The following is a 19,630-nucleotide window of genomic DNA, read 5'->3' as shown; positions in this document are numbered from 1 at the left end:
CTATTGTTAATAGTGCTGGGGGGAACAAACACAATTCTGGTGTGATTTATACTTTCATCTTGGTTGTGCTTGGAGTGGACACATTTTTTTAAGTGTTTCACCTGGCATCCAAGCAAGCAGCCACTCAGAATGATTACTTCACATAAGACTGGCTTCCTTTTTATCCCCCCTCCACAACCGTGCCTACTGATGTGTAGAACAGAGGCCCCTTTCCCCTCACCCTATGCTTTCTCTTCTCTTTCATGATATCCTTGGTGTCCTGCAGCATCTTCTCCTTCCAAAGATCAAAGAAGTACGAAGGGTCTGTGTAGAATTTGAGTGCTTCTTTCCCATCGTCCCTGGGATAGAAATGAAGACAAGTAGCTGTCAGTAGACATAAGAGCTCCTAACCAAATCCAATATTCCAAATACTTACCAGTTAGCAGTTTTCACACTCAGGAATCAAGTCATTCAAATTGATTGCTTACTTCCTCTCCCATACCAGCGGTCCAATGCCCCTTCAACGCCACCTCCTTATTTATCTGGCTTTTAAAGAATCTTAGCCCTACCTTCAATTCCTGGTGGAGGAATTTGCATAGTCGGGGAAAAGAATGGGCTATAGCAGCAGGAAACCCGATTATTTCTAATGATTTGCATGGCCTCTGACATCTCCCTGAAGATACCCTAGCTATCAGAGGGGATTTCTGCTACTGGTTCCCTTTCCCTGCACCAATTACCCTGGCTCTCTAGGAAGCATTAGTGGCTTCCCACTCACCTGAAACCTGTGCACACATGTGTAGGTTCACATGTGTACATATACACACATCAATGTATATATGTGTGCAGCTGGTATTCCTCTGTGAAAACACATAATCACAGTACTCCAACTTCTTGCTTACTTCTATAATAGCTCAGCATCCACCCAGCACCCCCCAGCTCCCCAACCACAAGGGGGCCCTACTGAGAACAGATGGACAGATGTTTTATGACTACAATATTTAATAACCATCTCTTAGTGGCTGTGCCAGAACAGAGTGAGTGACTGAGTGTTAAGGTAAGAGTTATCTGCCAGGCTCGATGACCCTAGTGGAATCCTACACTTTGGCATAAGTCTCTCTCACTTTCCAGAAAGCATGTACTTAGGACATTTATTTTAACACTACTCTGAACTAAAAAGAACTGAAAAGGCAATTCTACATCCTGGCTTCCAATTCTATCACAACACACAAAAAGCATTTCCAAATCAAACACTGATGATTTTTTATATTAAATCTTGTTGTGTTAGCTACATCTCCACTCATTTATGTTAAGCCAAATTCAGATAACTGAAAGCATATTAAAGAGGAAAATACCTTTATTTAAAATATAAACTTGTTTTATATTGTTTATCCTATCCTACCACACCCTGTATCATACATATCACTTTGATATTCTCAGGTGTGTACTCCCACTGCCCAAATCCAACTAAATAATAGAGCAGAGTCAAATCTCTGCCCTACTATGACAGCTAGTCCCTTTGGAAGTCAAGGGACACGTATAATTTCACACAATAAAAATATACGATAGATGCCAGATGCTTTCTCAATATCTGTGTCAGAAGCTACCATGCTCCTATCCCAGGCTCCCTGGACCAGCAGGTGTCCTTGATTCCTGCGCACTGGTACCCACCCCCACGTTCCTCTGTGTAGTACACCCATGTCTCACAGAAGATACTGCCTCCAGCTAGCTGTAATTACTTTTTACCTGTTCCAAAGATATTTATGGATGCAAGCAGTATAAATATTTGCCTTCTGTCCTGCTCAGTGGTTACTTGCAGGATAACATTACCAGACCCTTAGAGGGGAAGGGCTACCTTCTTCTTTAAAGTCCAGCCACGGCAGTGCAGTTCCTTTCCGAGGGGACTGTTCAACAAGTGAGCAATACTCATTTGGAACAATGCCCGTCACTCCATAAGCTTTGGGAGGCCCCCCAGGGCCCAGAGCAGCCCGTCCACAAGGCCGGCCCCATGAAAACACCCCAACATCTGGTAAGCTAGTGGTTTCTGAGTAACTGGGAGCCTTGCTCGAATGTTGCCCCTGGGATGTACTACAGGACTGCCTTGTAACAAAGTCCTTTTGGTTCTAACATAACTAAATTCCTTGGATGGAATCCAAGATGGATCTGCTATATCAAACTAAACTTGTGGCATACAAGAATATAGCCAACTTTCAACGTATGAATTTCAGAAACCAAACAAGAATAAGTGACCACTGCTTATGTGATGATGTTAGTTTCTGCTGCCACAAGAACTCGGGGGTAGGTGGTGAGCTTTTTGATGCAATTCTCTGACGTACACAAATCTTCAAATAAGAAGACAACCTAATGTTGTTAGCCACAGGTCAGAGAGAGGCGGTGCTGGCCGGGTTACCTGTAAGGGGTGAGGTTGTTGAGAGGCGGAGGGGTATCACACGTGTTGTATGTTTCCAGGACAGGCACAGGCAGAGAGTTTCTGTCAAAAAGCTTCTGGTCCTGAACGGTAGAGCTTTTGAAGGCCTTTCGGGTGTTGATTCCTTGCAGCGACACTGAGAGAAGATGGAGGCATTAGAAAATGGACGACAGGCTATCTGAGCAAACACTGAGTCACGCCAGCCGGAGAGGCCTCAGCTGCTCCATTTCTTGGCCGCGGCTATCTGCAGCCAGGCTTCTTTCCTCCCCCTCTGGGGAAGCCCCACAGGCTGTCAGCAGCCCAGCCATTTCAGGCCGAACAAAATGAGGCAACACAAAGGTTTACTATGTGGCCAGATCTAGCAGGCCTCTCCTGAGGAGGAATGAATCTTCCAAGTACTTTTATGGTAGCAGAGTAAGATTGGGGGAGGGGAATCCGAGAAAGAAGGAATTGGGGGAATGGGAGAGGGAGTGTGTGGGAGTGTGGGAGAGCTAAAAAGATTTCTCTATGCCACCCAAGCTTGTGCTGCTTCAAAGCAGAACTCCATAGGTTTCTGTGATTTCTCCTCTCACTTTTTTTTTTTAACAAATCAGGAAAAAAATTATAAGAAACTGCTCAGCAGAGCCTGCAAATGCTGAGCTCAGCTGCCTTACCTTCTTCTTCCTTGGGATCCAGCTGAGTGACTTTAACTTGTAGGCGGTCAATCCTCTCAGCAAGGGAGCTTACCCGAGAGGCAAAGGAATTTGCCTGAGTGAAGAGCTCTCCAAAAATGTCCTCTGCATATTTACCTGCACGAACAAAGAAGCCAGCTCATTAGTGCATGAAAGTGACATAAATGGTCAGAAAAACTGGCTACTAAAGACCATCTTCCCCACCTCCGAAAGAGCCTTCCCTCCCTCCGGATTGTTTGGGTTATATGCAGACGGTTGCTCCTGGAGACAGAGACCCAGCCTCCATAGCTGGGCACTCTGCATATGTCCTACAACTTAGGCTTCTTGGCAAACAATGAACAGTCACAAAACTCAAAGCAATCTGAATAAAACTGAAAGGTATAATACAAAAAATGAATCCTGGAAGGGTAGGCAATATGTCTACACCTTTGCCTATAGCCCTTAACCCCTTGCTACTCTGTAAAAGCACCTGGAAAACAGACGGGAAGTTAGAAGGACTTTCTAGGTGTCTACAATTAACATGAAAACAAGACATTACATCCTCAGTGGAGCTTTAAAAGTGCATTGAACAATCATGATGAGTAGTGGTATCTTCGAGGAGCTTTGAACTTACCAGCAACGCGCAGCAGAGACTTACAACTTCTTTTAAGGGGTGAAAAGCTTATTCTGTGTTTTATAACCTACAGTTCTGCAAGTCTTTGCTCTAGGTTATAATCCTTCAAATCCACATCTCAGGGAAAAAGTGAAAAGCTAAAACTTTCAAGCCCTCCAGGAAAAAACAGCATACCAGCGGTCTCTTTTCACAAGGTCTTGTTTTTAGAAAAAGAAAAGAGTTCCATCAATTTCTGTACTTTCAACCCTGGAATGCAAGGAGAATTTGCAGCCAGAGAAACACAAGAGCAATGTGACGCTACCTTCATATCGTCACTCCAAGCCACAAAGCACATTCTTGCTAGGAACGAAAAGTGGTGCATATAAATAAATGTACCATCTGAGTTTCTTTTGCTTTCTTTCTTTTCTTTTTTCTTTTTCTTTTTACAGAGAGGAAGGGAGAGAGATAGAGAGCCAGAAACGTCGATGAGAGAGAAATACCGACCAGCTGCCTCTTGCATCCCCCCCCCACTGGGGATGTGCCCGCAACCAATGTACATGCCCTTGACTGGAATCGAACCTGGGACCCTTCAGTCCGCAGACCAACGCTCTACTGCTGAGCCAAACTGGTTTCGGCCCATCTGAGTTTCTTATTTGTACTATGGAGGCAGGCATAAGTAACCATGTTCTACCAAAAGATAATTTCTTTGAGAACTATTCAAAATGGACCCTGATTTTTAGGTTCTAAACTTCATTTATGCCTAGTCCACACTCGGGGGTGGGGGGACAGTCCAAAACTGCACCTTCAGGGTGAACTGTAGTTCACCTTCCCGGTGTAACCTGGCGAATAAGGATGAGACTAATCAACTGCATATTATGAACTGCTGGTAAATTTAGTCAATAAGGAGTCTCTAATCAAGGAAAGGAGCAAGTCTTTGCATACTGAACGGTTTTGTGATCTAAACAGCTCTGGGGAGCTCCTGGCTCAAAGGACTCAAACTGGCTGACAAGCTCAAAACCACACTGTATCCTGCTCATCCAGGTAACAGGAAATTGTAAGTGTAAGGCTAAAGCAGAGAAACATGCAACATTATGTGTGGAAAATAAACCAGGCTCAGAAATATTAGTTGTCCATCCAGCTGTTCTGGAAGAAAAGAAAACCCCAAATTAACTTATCTTTAGGCCACCATGCGAGTACCTGGGATTTCCTGCTCCTCGGTGAAGGGAGCAGTGATAGAGGGAGTAGAGGCTTACTGTGTGGCACGGTGGTTTTCAAGATAAAAATCTTACAAAGAAACCCAACATATAAAAATGGCAACACCGAGAATGCTATTTGAAGAGAAAGTGAGGTGGTGTGAAGGCTCCCCCCCTCACATTCCATCAGGCCCAAGGTATGCTTAGAACTACAAGATGATAGATCGTGGAAGCAGTGGTCCTCAAACCAGAAAATTTAAGTCTGTTTCTTTCTGTTTATATCTGTGCACTCTTCAGCAAATCACAATCTCTCAGCTTCAGTTTCCTCATCTGTAAAACAGGGCTAACTGTATCTACCTCACCAAGTTGTCACAGGATTAAATGTAAGTTGTTACAATGAGATTCTTCCTTATATTACTCAACCATATCAGATGACTTTTAAGAGTGTGAATATCTAAAAGTCTTGTATGTTTAGAAGAAATTTAAAATATAATTCCAGTCAGTTATTTGATAGTCCCTATTCTTCAAGTACTAAAAATTACTTCACCTATAGGAGAAAGCCAGCGTGCCTTGTTCAGAGTTACAATACATTTCACTCATTCAAATTACTCACTATCACATCGGGACATTCATAATGGACATCATGTTTTGCAAATCAGTCATCATTTTTCTCCCTTTGCAGTAGAACTCTTCAAACTAAATATTACATGGAGTTGGAACAGGTAAAACTGAGTTGTTAAAAAATGTGAAGCTACTCGTGTTGAAGCCTGAGTGGGACTCTTGAAGCACCTCCCTCCCCAGATGGCGTGACCCCAGTACACTTGGTTATTAAAGTCAACATCACAAAGTCAGCATTTCTTAATGACCCAAATGGGGTGGCACTCTCCTGGGTGGTCAAAGTGCTGGCTGGCTGGCTGTGTCTTTATTTCCTAAGATATAGCAACCTAATACGTGAAATACCAATCTCACTGCACTAAGAGAAAACACGAATTCTGGATATGCTATCACAAAGCAATCGCAGCTATGGAATTTTACTTTTGTGCCTTATCCATTCCATCATCACACCTTCCCTACGAGACGGAGCACTTCGGCTGCAGCACACACAGGAGGCCAAGACCACGAGTTTGAAGCACATTCCTGCTCCCTCTCTGGGAGGTGAAATCCCGGCATCTGCCAAGGTCTGGTTTAAAGGTAACCTCTTCTGTGCAGCCTTCCTTGACCCTGCCAATCCCCAGCTGTGTGCCCACGCCTATAGGTAGTATTCCTTCCTTCCTTGTATTCACTGTGCACCAACAGCATAAGGTGGTGGAGAGAATACAGGTATGAATCACTCAACAAACATTTACTGAGCTTCTACTGGGTGCCAAGTATTCTATTCAATATATAAGACAGATACTGACTGGGGTTCAAGGACAAACAACAATGATTTCTGCCTTCAAAGAACTTTTAAGATGTATAATTTTCCATCTAATGTGACAGGTAATAATACAGGCAAGTAATAGGAGCTCAGCTCTCAGGGTGGCAAGGGCTCTGAGGTAGGGGAACAGCCAGGGGACTGGATGAAGGTGTGAATATGCTCTAAGAGACCTACAAGGAGTTGATCATTCTTTCTTCCTGCCTTCTGCCCCCTCTTTTTTCCTTTTAAATCCTTTAAAAAGACTGTTACATAGGAGAAGATGGACTGCAGAAAATGAGGCTGGAAAGGAAAGCAGGACTTGAAGAGTCTTTAATGATAACAGACCAAGGAACCTTTTAGGTAATTCCACAGGGAGGTACAGGGGAGATAAATAGTTAACATTTGTACTCTTAGTTTAAAAACACTTTTTAAATTACAAAAGTTAACACAGCCTCAACTTCTAAAAATTCAAACAACTCAGAATTATAAAAGTAAAAAGCGATGTTTGCATTTTGGATAGATGACTGTGGCAGGGGTATAGGCTTAAGATTTTTAGGTGTATAGATTGAGGGGTTGATCAGAGAAAGGGAAACCAGAAGGAGGAAAGGGCAATAGTTTAGGTGAGAGTCAACAAAGGTCTGAACCAGCCCTAACCGGTATGGCTTAGGGGATAGAGTGTTGGCCTGTGGACTCAAGAGTCCCAAGTTCGATTCCCGTCAAGGGCATGTACCTTGGTTGTGGGCACATCCCCAGTAGGAGGTGTGCAGGAGGCAGCTGGTCGATGTTTCTCTCTCATCAATGTTTCTAACTCTCTATTCCTCTCCCTGTAAAAAAATCAATTAAAAAAAATTTTTTTTAAAAGGCATGAACCAGGGCCCTACTGGCAGAGACAGAGTGCAGGGGACTGAGATGAGAAATCCTTGATGAGCAGCGATATCTTCAAGGAGCCTTGAACTTAGCAACTCACAGGAGAGACTGACTTGCCTCTTACTGGCTGCTGTCTCTCTAGGCAAGTTATCTTACTTTTCTGAGCCTTCATTCCTTCTTCTGAAAAAACAGAAGTATCATCTATTTTTACAGGATTATTGAGAAGATTAAATGAGATAATCTATGTCAAGATCCTATTAAAACATGGCATAAAGTAGGCAGTCAACAAATATGACTTTCCTTCTCACCCTCTCTCCATTCTCCCTTTAAGATTTATTTATTTCTGTCTCCTCTGGTAGATTATAAGCTCCTGGAAGGCAGAGACCATTTCTTTTCTTTCTTTTTTTAAAAAAAATTTTTTTTTATTGATTTCAGAGAGGAAGAGAGAGGGAGAGAGACAAAAATATCAATGATGAGAGAGAATCACTGATCGGCTGCCTCCTGCACGCCCCCTACGGAGGATCAAACCCAAACACAGGCATGAGCCCTTGACCAGAATTAAACCCGGGACCCGTCTGTCTGCAGGCCGATACTTTATCCACTGAGCCAAACCGGCTAGGGCCAGAGACCATTTCTTATTGCTGTATCCCCTCAGCACTGAACATAAAGCGTGTTCAATAGTTGTTTATAGGATAAATAAAACGTCATTAGCTCCATGATGTAAGGAAATCCTGTTTCTGTAGGCACAAGCTGATCCTGGCCCTCAGATCGCTTCCTTAAGATAGGAGCGGTCTGATTACAGATGGGAGTGAGCAATGGCATCCATCAACGCTACCCTGAAAAACACCTGAGAGAGCACAGCTCTTGCTGAGTGCGAATAAGCAGCATCGTTAGCTAGATGTCCTTTGTCCTGTGACGAAGGAACCCGTGTGTGATTGCCTTCCACCCATTTGGCCTTCTCAGGGTGACAGAAGCAGGAATGATGCTTTTAAGCACAGCGAGGCATTCTGCAGCTTTCATGTGCTTCCTTGTCAGCTGCACTGCTGTTGCGCTGCTGTCAACGTTCCTTTGTGTAAGACAGGCATCGACAGCGCTTCGTTTCCTCATGACGCCCATCCAGGCTTCCCTAAGACCCGGATCAACCTCGATGGCCTCTGAGCGAGGTGAAGGCTTAGGAATCGCAGACCCCATCTATCATCGGGTCACTGAGCTCTGTCTCCTCAGGCCCCCATTTAAAGGCAGGGTCTATTGCTATCTGGGGGAATGCAGGCTTTCTGTTCCACTGCCTTTACTAAGGACAGTGATTTGACAGGAGGGGTGAATTCTGAAATAACTCACACCAAGATGCCTTTGCTGAGGAAGACCACTGAAATGTCATTTTGATGGCGGTTCTTAAGGGAGGCTGAAGTGGCACTATACAAACGCACAGCCTTCCCAAGCATCTGCCCTTCCCATACCTCAACTTCAAGCAAACAAAGTCAGCCTGATTCCGAATGAAATCCAAACCACATGTATGTACCCCACCCAAGGCAGTCTCATTCATTCTTGCCAATTAAAAAAAAAAAAGATGCAGTTGAGCTGGCTTTCCCTCAGCTCCAGACTGGACTACACCCTCCCCCACATCCTCCTGGAGAAGAATGGCTCCAGCTACAATTTGGGTCACTGTGTGTTCACGCAGCTTGCAAAACTCCCAACACCCCAGAGATTGCAGAGTCATTTGTACCCTGAACTTGGACCTGGGGGCTTGCAGCACTATTAAATGTGTACCGGGGTAGACAGGTCAGCCAGAAGCTCTCCGAGTGCATGTTTGCTTTCCTCCTCTTTGGGAAGCAGGGGGTGGGGGAGGTCGGGGAGATGTGACTATTGGCACATCCGAGGCTACATTGAACAGTTCGTGCAATCACAGGCACATTCCCCAACCCAAGACACGGTTCTGTGAACCTCCCACTTTACACGCAGAATTCTGCTCTGTCATTCCATCTGCAGTGTCTGCTGCAGCCCTTCCTGCCGCCCTTCCTACGGGTTTCTTTAGAAGCAGGTGGAGAGGGAGCCTGGAGGGCGGTGGCAGAGGAAGGAAGGGCTGAGGGGAAGCGTCTGTACCAAAAAGCAGCCTCTCTTTGGGAGAGGGGGTGGGACACATTTTTGCATTACCTAGGGAGGGCAGATGGGGGAGAAATAGTTACACAGGAGGGAAGGGAACTAAATAAAGAGCACCAACGACCCCTGAGGGCAAAGCACAGGCTCTCTGCGGCACTCACTCAGGCTGCCCAGCTGTCGGATGACATTTGCCAGGGTGATGTTGGTCACGCATTCCAGCTCGCTTCTAACACTAGGCAACGTCTGCCGGCACAGGTGCCTTGGCTCGATGTTCCTCGTTACTAACGGCATGGTGGACCCGCTTCAGGCAACGTTCTGAATGATGAAAAACAACCTAAAAAAGAAATAACAGGAAAGTATTACTCAACCACAAATTCCAGGCACACTAGGGCTGTGTAGGTCTTTTTGTTTTGCTCTGATCTAAAACAGCTTTAAAAAATCTTCTCTCTCCCTATTCTTTTTTTTTTTTTTTTTAAGAACCCCCTCAACACCTCCCCCAACCACCACCTTTTTAGGGTTTGGTAAAGGATTGCTGGATAAGTGCAGAAATTCTGCACTGGTGACTGCTGGGTACTACAGACAGCATAAAAAAACAAACAAACAAAAAAAAACCTTAAAACAACTATGCCCAAACCAACAAGAATCTCCAGAGGCAAGGAGTTATGGTCAGAAAAGAGCCCATTTAGCAGATTCTAGAAGGTACAGATCCTATTCTTGGGGTGTCCACGGCAGATCAGATTCCAAATGATCAATCATAAGGATCAAAAAAGAGCTTTTGTCATCTGATAATCTCATCTCCACAGTGAAATTCAGTTGCCAATAGTGATTCCATGGATCTACATCAGGACATAATTTCTCCAGCTCTTCCCTGATGGATGACTGCTAATGCACAACTAAATACTAGCTGCCAGTATCTCTTAGCACTACGGAAGTTTACTAGTCTGTAAATTGACAGAAAGAGTATTAAGGAAAAATTTACATGTTCAATATGTCAAACACGATACCGAGCACACTGTGCTTTAGGATCCCCTGGTCCCTTTTATTCCACCCAGCAGTCCCCTCTCCCTCCCATCTGGCTCAGCACACCTGGGCCAAAGGCTCTTGAGACAGCAGGAAGTGTCTGGAGCAGATCTGGAAACCTTCCAGGTACTGTTTCTTATCCTGCCCGCCCTTTCCCTAGGAAATCCCCCAGCTTCGGGTTCATTTTGAGCTATTGTTTTAGAGTTAGATTACCAAACTGCTAGCTTTACAAGGATAGAAGCCGGTTTTAGTTTCAACAAAATGCATATGACTACAGCCATGGCACACTGGGCTGTTGTATTATTTCCCTATTTTGTAAAACTAAAGCTATCCCAAACAGCCCAGTGACTTTCATGCTAGGGAAAATAAAAAGGCAAAACATAAAGGCAACATACCCAAGTCCCCAATATTGCAAACTCCTCTTAAACAACAACAACAACATAGTAAAAGAGAGGTTTACTTACATCAAATCTTATAACACCAGTTCATCACCAAAAAGTTGATTGTGAATGCAAAACGTTTAAAACAAACTAAATATCAGAGATCTTAAAAGTGAACCAACATACTGTCCAACCAAAAGTTTTTTAAAAAGCCCTTCAGGTTCAAAGGGGGAGTCGAAGCCTTGGGAACAGACTGCTCCTTGTTATGGACATTCTGATCTGCTAAGAGTAAAAATAAAACAGGAAGCCAGCAGCTTGGGGAACAAGGTTTCCTGTCACCAACAGCAACAGCCCAAGAACCAAGAGAATCAGCTGTTTGCTCATAACTCTGAAGCTCCCTTTAATAGGCACTGAGGCAGCTGTGCCTATCTTTGGGGTGCAGAGGTGTTTCCTGAATATTTGTCTACTAAGGAAATAATTTTCATTCCGTTCCTCTGCAAAGTTCCCCTTTGACTCAGTAGGTTTTCTAACCCTAACTCTGGACTTTCCTTCTAGTCTAATTCTCCTCCTCTTTTACTTAATGGAAAGGGTTTCGGGTTCTAAGATGCCATCATTAGTAATTCATGGAGAAAAGAAAGTTTAGAACAGCAAAGGAGGCAGGAGGCTGCAAATAAAAGAACCTCACAGGGCTCTGCACACCACCCTGGGGATGCCCTTAGACTTCCATATTTCAAGCTTTCTGAAAGAACCAGAAATTCAACGGTGCAGTCAGAGATGATTGAAAACAGCCACTGTGGTTCCCCCCATTAGCAATAATTTCAGTCTTGTTCCAGCTTCTCAGAGGAGCAAAAAGAGCCAAATCTCCTTGAAATTCTGTGTTGAATGTGGCCATTGACAGGGCATTCCAGAAGTTCTCTCTGAACACCTAATAGGAACTGGATTCCAGATGCCTAGGTGAATGCCAGATTGGGAAGGCAGGGAGTGAGGGGCAGCTTCTAAGGCCTCAGTTCTTTAGCATTTATGCTTTCCCACGTGCTTCGGGTAAGCAGACACAAAGAGTCAATTCTGTCACCTGGGTTGGATTTACCTAAAACCAAAATTTCAATAGCAAGATGGCTTTCTCTTGCCAAAAAAGCCAGCTCCTATAACCAGCTAAAGAGTACTCAAAAAAATGGCAGCACATACGCTAAAACTGGACCGATACAGAGAAGATTAGCATGGTCCCTACGCAAGGATGACACGCAAATTCGTGAAGCATTTCATATTAAAAAAAGAAAAAGAAATGACAATATGTAAATAACCACCAAGACAAAACAATTAGAAAAGTATATCTGCTACTTAAAAAGTCATTCAGTATGTTTCAGAGCCACCAAAAAGAGACAAGAGTCCCTGTTATATGGAACGACCTGCATCACTGCTTACTTCTGTTTTGGATAATCAAGGTTAGTTATGTTTTGCATACAAAGTATGGAATTATTCATGATTTGAACCACAATAATAATTTGACTACAAAAAAATAAATCCTACCTTCTGGTGAAGATAAACTTAGAAATGGGCAAAGACTTTTAGGTTCTTGACTCTCAACTCAGTTTCAAGTTGTAGAGTTGAGACATTCTGGGTTAGAACACTGACTGACTAGCTGTGTGATCTTGGGCAATTTCCCTAGAGATAGTAAGTAATATAGCGTATATAAAATGTCCACTTCAGGGGTAAAAAATGTAGTTATTTGTAGTTCTACGAACCCTGGGAAAATGTTCCTGGAAAATCAACTTTTTCATTAATAAATATTTTTTTTTTTAAATATATTTTATTGATTTTTCACAGAGAGGAAGAAAGAGGGATAGATAGTTAGAAACATGGATGAGAGAGAAACATCGACCAGCTGCCTCTTGCACACCCCCTACTGGAGATGTGCCCGCAACCAAGGTACATGCCCTTGCCCGGAATCGAACCCGGGACCTTTCAGTCCGCAGGCCGACGCTCTATCCACTGAGCCAAACCGGTCCCGGCTCATTAATAAATATTTTACAACATTTTAAACCCTGGATTTATTATGTAGTAGAATGCAATGTGACATACATGTAAAGATGACACACATTTAAAAATGAAATTCGGTGGGTTTGTTTTCTGGAAGAGTCATACTTCTGGTCCTACTGAAGAACTTATCTCTCTTTCCTCCACTCTTTCATACTGGGCTCCTTATCTGAACCACAGAACAAAAAAGTTATTCCAGAGGCTCTTTTATCAATTCTCCTCAAGACTGTACATAACTAGCACCATTCCAGATGCATTGGAGAAAAGTAACACATTTACATATAATGGATGTCTAATGATATCGGGGATTAATTCTCTCATGGAAATCCAGCCGCGAAAGGCTCCTCTATCATCAGTAGTCACTTAGTGGAAAATTTCTGAAGCACAGAGGGCTAAGGAACCACTGAATTAAGGAAGTTAACACGATCATATTTGCATTTTGGACAAATCATTCTAACAGAAGCAAAGAATTTACATTTGGGCACGAGAAGGCTGGAGGGAAACTTCACAGGCTCAGAAGGAGACAACAGACAGGTTACAGGGGTGAGTTCTGCTACCAAAACTCCTGGGAGTTTGTACAATTAGACTCACAAAGTGATAAAATGTAGGTGTGTTTTTTTAAAAAAAGTTTCATGGGAAGAGCTAAATGCTAGGGCCAGTCACAGAAAAGAAGAGAAAGTGAAGAAAACCAAGAAAATAGCGATTCATAGCTCAGAAAAGAAGTTTTAAATACATGAAAGAATATAGAATGCCATGTTTTTATAGAATCAATGTAGTTCTTTTTCAGTTCTACTTTGATTAAGAAAAGTATATGCTATAGTGATATTGGCTAATTTGGGGGTTTGAGGTGGTCTTACCTTGGGGGATGTTACATGGGAAAGGAATTAAGTTAGAACCATTGAGAAGATAAAAGTTGGAGAAAGAGATTTCAATTCCGTTAGTTCCTTTTCATTACAGCTGTCCTCTCCTTACAAATTATGATTCCCCAGACCATCCTCTGGGTGAGCAGCTGTCGGGCATTTTAGGGGAGACATTCCTAGATGTTCATGTTGACAGGGCAGAATGGATGACTTTACAATGCCTTCTACATTAAAGGCAATTCTCACTCTGTGCTACTGTTTCCTCATCTGCAAAATAAAAGGACTAAGCTAGATGCTCTTTCAGAAGCTCTAAAATTGAATTTGCTTCTGCCTAACCTGCCATAACGTAGCTAACCTTCACTTGCATTCTGAAGCAAAGTCAGTGGCAGGTTTAGGTGAATCTTGGCCATGAATCAAGCCCTTCTCCAGTCTAGATTCACCTAGTTACCAGAACCTGCAGGATCCAGAATGGGCCCAAAGAATGGTTCACACAGAGTCCCGAGGTTCAATTATTTACACCCTGGGAGGCTCCCAGACCAATTTAGAAGTTGGCTCCCCATAAAAGTAAAAAAAAAAAAAAAAAAAAGCTTTGGGCCAGTTCTAAACATCCAGCCAGGCTCAACAGCAAACCCCATCTTTACCCCTGACTATTTTCAGCCTAAGGGACTTGAGAATGAGAGAACAAAGAAAAGACTCAGGCATTCCTTAGCCAGGGCCTGGCAGTATAAAGCAGCGATGTCCAACCTTTCCATTTCACATAAAACTCTACGGACTGGGACAGGAGTGGGAGGAGGTGAGAAGCTGGAATTGGTAGGATGGAAGAAGGTAATAAAGGAAGACTGCATTTGAGAGGGGAGGAAGCATTTGTAACCCATATTCTGAATTCCTGTTACTAACAGGACAGAAGACAGATGACTGCTCATCCCGGCAATGATGTTTATTATAAATAAATAAACATTCCATTTAGATAGCATTATATTTCTATAGTCACATCCTAAAGCAAGTATATCTGAGCTATACCAGGAACCGTAACAACAGAAATGCCTTTCAAGGCAGTTCCTTTTTGACACATACCTCCAAAGAGCTGACCAGCAATAGCAGAGGGCGACAACATGGGGGGATGTTGTATGTGTGGCAATTGGGACTTCTGCTTTCACTTCAGCATTTCCCACTGTCCTATAGTTAACAGCATTTTGGATGGGGGCACATGAGAAGAGCTTTACTTTGTAGACCAGTTTTCTCTTTCAAGAGATAAGATTCTTTAGGTTAAAGAATATGCATAAAGAATTTCAATTGAAAAGTCAAACAATCATTTAACTTAAAAATGAGAGCCAGCACACAGGCTTACTGTAATCTAAGCTTATCTACTAAACTGTTTAAAGCAGCAAGACTTTACTGGTTGAATATAGCCATCTTCACTACCATGCAACAACCACAAGCAGGAATGCCTCATTATAGACTCACGCACCACCCACATCCTGTTGAAATTCAGTGTGGAGCTGAATCTACAAATATAACCAGACTCTCTCCAAACACAAGGTGTTACTGACAAATTAGTTTAGGTCACTGGAGTAATGTGGAAAAGAGGAAGACAGAAATGGAACTCCCAGGGTAGACAGAAAGAACGTATCTGATTGGAAGAAACAAGAAAAAAGAGCTTACCGGTACTTGTGATGTAAAACAAGGAGAAACTTCTAACTTCATAAAGGAATACCAGCCATGGACCTACATTAACTAAATGCAAGGCTCCTTCTCGTCCTGATTTGGTTGGGGGAAAGCAGCCCAGGAAACAGGACTTCTAAGTTCTAGTATTTCACTTTTTATTTTTTATTTTATTTTATTTTTAAAAAAGTATATTTTATTGATTTTATACAGCGAGGAAGGGAGAGAGATAGAAAGTTAGAAACATCGATAAGAGAGAAACATCGATCAGCTGCCTCTTGCACACCCTCTACTGAGGATGTGCCCGCAACCAAGGTATATGCCCTGGACCAGAATCGAACCCAGGACCCTTCAGCCCGCAGGCTGACGCTCTATCCACTGAGCCTAACCGGTTAGGACTAGTATTTCACTTTTTAAATAAAGTTCTCACCTGAGGATGTTTTTCCATTGATTTCTAGAGAGTCAAAGGGAGGGATGATGAGGGAGGGGGTGGGGGAAGGGGAGAGAGGAGGGAGGGAAGAAAAGGAGGGAGGGAGGGAGAGAAAGGGGGGAAGGAGGGGGAAAGAGAGGGGGGGTGGGGAGAAACATCAACGTGAGAAAGTTCCATCAATCAACTGGCTGCTTCCTGCGCATGCCCTGACAGGGGGCGTGAGGTGCTGGGGAATCTGCAACCAAGATATGCATCCTTGACCAGGAATCAACCAGTGGCCCTTGGGTCTGTAGGTGGATGTTCTAACCATTGAGCAAGTAGGCCAGGGCCAATATCTCACTTCTTGAGTACACTGTATATTTATCAAGGACCATTCACACCTGGTAATTCTATAATTTCCTATTATCTTTTTGGGGGAAATACCACCTTTATTACTTTTCAAGCTCTAATCACAGCTTTGCTCTTAAAACTAAAATTTGGGGGAATCATTTTCCATTCAAAATTGGTTTCTTCTAGTTTCACCTATTCCACTGAAAATTGCCTCTTAAATGGCCAAAATTAGGCTTTCCTTTGAGTAGGATCCATCTGGTTGTTCAAAAGAAAATAGATTTAAACTGTGAGTTGGTCCTAACCGGTTTGGCTCAGTGGATAGAGCATCAGCCTTCGGACTCAAGGGTCCCAGATTCGATTCTGGTCGAGGGCATGTACCTTGGTTGTGGGCACTTCCCCAGTAGGGGGTGTGCAGGAGGCAGCTGATTGATGTTTCTCTCTCATCAATGTTTCTAACTCTCCCTCTCCCTTATTCTCAGTAAAAAAAAAATCAATAAAATATATGTTTTTTAAAAAACAAACAAACCACACACACTGTGAGTCAGAAACCTGGATTCTAGTCCTTAGTCTAATGATGTCTGGCAATTGGGGGTATGGGGTGGAGTGAGGTGGGGAGGGGAGTCTCAATTTATCCTCTAGTTCAGCTGTGAGCTGCAGTGAAAAAAAACCTCTTAAAAGATGCTATATGAAACTGGGATTTTGTTTGCAAAGTATTCTGAACTCCAAAGAAAAGATTTATTGACATAAAACATTTCTTGTATCTCTATCTTGGCTCAAGTTCCCTGTTATGTATCCACTTAAATTATACAGAGGTCTACAATGTTATCATTGATGACTTTGTCATGGACACAAAGTTCATTTTACTGACCCAGTTTAATGCCAATTTCTAGCAATAGCCAGTTCATCAAAATGGAATGGTTTGAAATATTCCATACTACCCATCTAAATGGGCTTACCTTTAGACCCTGATTAGAGAAATATAAATTATAAATGATTTTAATCAGAAATGGGGAAATCTTACCCCTAACATTTGTGGGTACTCAAGTTTCAGATTTCTTTGAGCTATAATCATCAACTGAGCATTATAATCAGAGGAATTTAACATGAAAAACAATTAAGTTGCTTTGAAAAATAAGTACCAACATAAAAAAGTACCAAATCTCAACAAATCAGTTCATATGATTACTAGAAATATGTCAGTAACTTGCAATATTGCCCTAACTGGTTTGGCTCAGTGGATAGAGCGTTGGCCTGTGGATTCAAGGGTCCCAGGTTCAATTCTGGTCAAGGGCATGTACCTTGGTTGCAGGCACATACCCAGTAGGGATGTGCAGGAAGTGGCTGATTGATGTTTCTCTCTCATCGATGTTTCTAACTCTCTATCCTTCTCCCTTCCTCTGTGTAAAAAATCAATAAAATATATTTTTAAAAATAACTTGCAATATTATACCAATAGTCTTCATTTTTAAGAGCTTCCTTTCTTTTCTTTTTTTAAAAAAAATATATTTTATTGATTTTCTTACAGAGAGGAAGAGAGAGGGATAGAAAGTTAGAAACATCGATGAGAGAGAATCATCGATCAGCTGCCTCTTGCACATCCCCTACTGGGGATGTGCCTGCAACCAAGGTACATGCCCTTGACTGGAATCGAACCTGGGATCTTTTAGTCCGCAGGCCGACGCTCTATCCATTGAGCCAAACCGGTTTCAGCTCCTTTCTTATTTATACCCAATGACAGAAGAGAGTGAACTCCAGTTGGTGGAGTTCAAAAATCTGAGATCAGAAGATACAAAATGCATTCTTCTTCTCCAAGTACCTGGGCTTGAGTACCTGGGAGGAAGCCAAACGTGGGCAGGTGCTACCATATGGGAAACACACAGTTGTTTTTTATGGAAGATTGTCTATTCTCACTCTACTACCTTCCTCAGAGATGGAGAGGATGGGGCTAGGCGGTAACCTTTGTTTCCTGGTTCCTGCGAGGAGCAGTGAGTACTGCACTAGGTTAAGCTCCCTATAGACAAGGTACTGGAGTACCCACTGGTGGGTTAGATACAGAGGCAGGTTTGAAAATGAGGGGGAAAGGAGATAATCAGAGCCGAATCACACACCAGGCACCAAGTAAGTCTCATTGCATCCTGCCAGCTGTCTAACCATTCATTTTAATCTCTATGCCGCCTCACTTCATACTTGAAGCTTCTCTGCAGTAACTGCTCCCTCTTCGGGATGGAAAGGCCAAAAAAGAAACTTACTTTACACAACTGAGAAAGGCCAGGGAAAAAAGGTTGCAGAGCAACAACAAAAAAGAATATTCAGCAAAATGTCTTGCTGACAGCTCAGGGCAATAAACAAACACACTGTGTGGTCATGGAGCAGGCAGCAGCAGCAGTCCTGGATGTGACTGTTAATACACTAAGTGATGAGACCTAGCAATCACAATTATATCTGAATACTACGGAGTGGAATTATGGAGCAGACAGACATATAATTCCATATCAACTATTCTATTCTGCTATCTGTAACAAGAATTCATTCCTGAAAAAGCGGCACATGCACCTGTCACTAACAGCCAAGCTGCCAGCAACTAAGAGTTCGCAGCAAAGGGCAGGGTTCATCTACTCCTCACAAGGTCTATTCACCACTCAATCCGTGGTATTTATAAGAAAAAGTCCGTAAGCAGAGAAGAAAGTAAGTACCCATTCCTTCTTTCTACCCTCTGTTTACTAAGCTGTTACCAAAGCCCTCATAACCAAATAAATAAGCAGTGGCACAGAGCAGCCAAAACAGACATTAAGAAGTAGAGGTGTGGGTTTTAACCCACCACTGGCAAATTTAGTTTTGGGACCTAAGGAATCAAATCTCTTAGTCTGTTTCCTAAACTGTTAAATAAGTAATGATTCCTAATTTGTAAAGTTGTAAATAAAAATAATCTATAAAATAAACACCCAGAGGTCATAACGCTCTAACAACCAAAGACCAGTCACAAGGAGGCTGCATGCGAGGTGAGGCATGCATGGGTGGGCGGGACCTCATGTGTAGTGAGATGCACTCGGGTGGGCGCGCTGCGTGTGCAGTGAGGTGCATGCAGGTGGGTGGGGCCATGCGATTTTGCACGCTGGGCTTCTAATGTATGTATAAAACGCTTAACATGGTGCCTGGCACAGAACAGATTATTGTATTAGTTGTAGTAGTGTGGTAGTGATAGTGATTGTGGAAGTACTAGTTCTACATCTAGCTAGCATTTAACTCTGGGCCAGGCACTGTTCTAAATGTTTTTTTTTTTTAATTCTTTTTAAAATAAATCTTTATTGTTCATATTATTACAAAAGTTCATTTTTTTCTTCTCCACCAGGTTCCTACCCCTCCCTCTGCCCTTTCCCCACTCCCCACTGTCCTCATCCATAGGTGCACAGTTTATGTTCCGTCTCTTCCTGTGCCCCATCTCCTCTTTTCCCTGAGAATTGTCAGTCCACTCCCTTTCTGTACCTCTGATTCTATTATATTCAACAGTTAATATTGTTCATCAAGTTTTTTAATTCCCTTGGTTTTTAGATTCACTTGTTGATAGTTACTACATACTTGTTGTTCATAATTTTTATCTTTATTTTCTTCCTTTTCCTAAAGAACCGCCTTCAGCAATTCATATAATTCTGGTTTGGCGGTGATGAACTCCTTTAGCTTTTTTTTTCATTTGTGA

General features: G+C 42.7%; 1 protein-coding gene and 1 non-coding gene across 7 annotated transcripts in view; one reads left to right on the top strand and one right to left on the bottom strand.

Annotated features, from left to right (window-relative positions):
• Window positions 1-19,630, bottom strand: part of WASF2 (WASP family member 2) — a 68,600-nt gene that overhangs the window by 10,943 nt on the left and 38,027 nt on the right. For 2 of the 6 annotated variants that reach the window (XM_036448362.2, XM_036448366.2), the window contains exons 2-6: window positions 9,382-9,554; window positions 7,241-7,303; window positions 3,058-3,192; window positions 2,387-2,540; window positions 221-338 (exon numbers count right to left, since the gene is read on the bottom strand). In XM_036448362.2, coding sequence (XP_036304255.1) covers window positions 221-338; window positions 2,387-2,540; window positions 3,058-3,192; window positions 7,241-7,303; window positions 9,382-9,511 — 600 coding nt within the window. In that variant the 5' untranslated portion in view covers window positions 9,512-9,554. Of the gene's footprint in view, window positions 1-220; window positions 339-2,386; window positions 2,541-3,057; window positions 3,193-7,240; window positions 7,304-9,381; window positions 9,555-10,704; window positions 10,820-14,588; window positions 14,705-15,606; window positions 15,631-19,630 lie in introns of those variants that run through there. The other 4 variants (XM_045584974.1, XM_036448363.2, XM_036448365.2 and 1 more) reach the window with 4 other exon arrangements.
• Window positions 11,780-11,889, top strand: LOC118725002. The gene has a single exon (XR_004989770.1). It is a non-coding gene; the product is annotated as a U6 spliceosomal RNA (small nuclear RNA).

The sequence above is a fragment of the Pipistrellus kuhlii genome, unplaced genomic scaffold, assembly GCF_014108245.1.
Source record: "Pipistrellus kuhlii isolate mPipKuh1 unplaced genomic scaffold, mPipKuh1.p scaffold_m20_p_2, whole genome shotgun sequence".
In the NCBI taxonomy this organism is placed as follows: Eukaryota; Metazoa; Chordata; class Mammalia; order Chiroptera; family Vespertilionidae; genus Pipistrellus; species Pipistrellus kuhlii.
The sequence above is the reverse complement of the archived record's forward strand: the minus strand, read 5'-3'. Positions and strand labels throughout refer to the sequence as shown.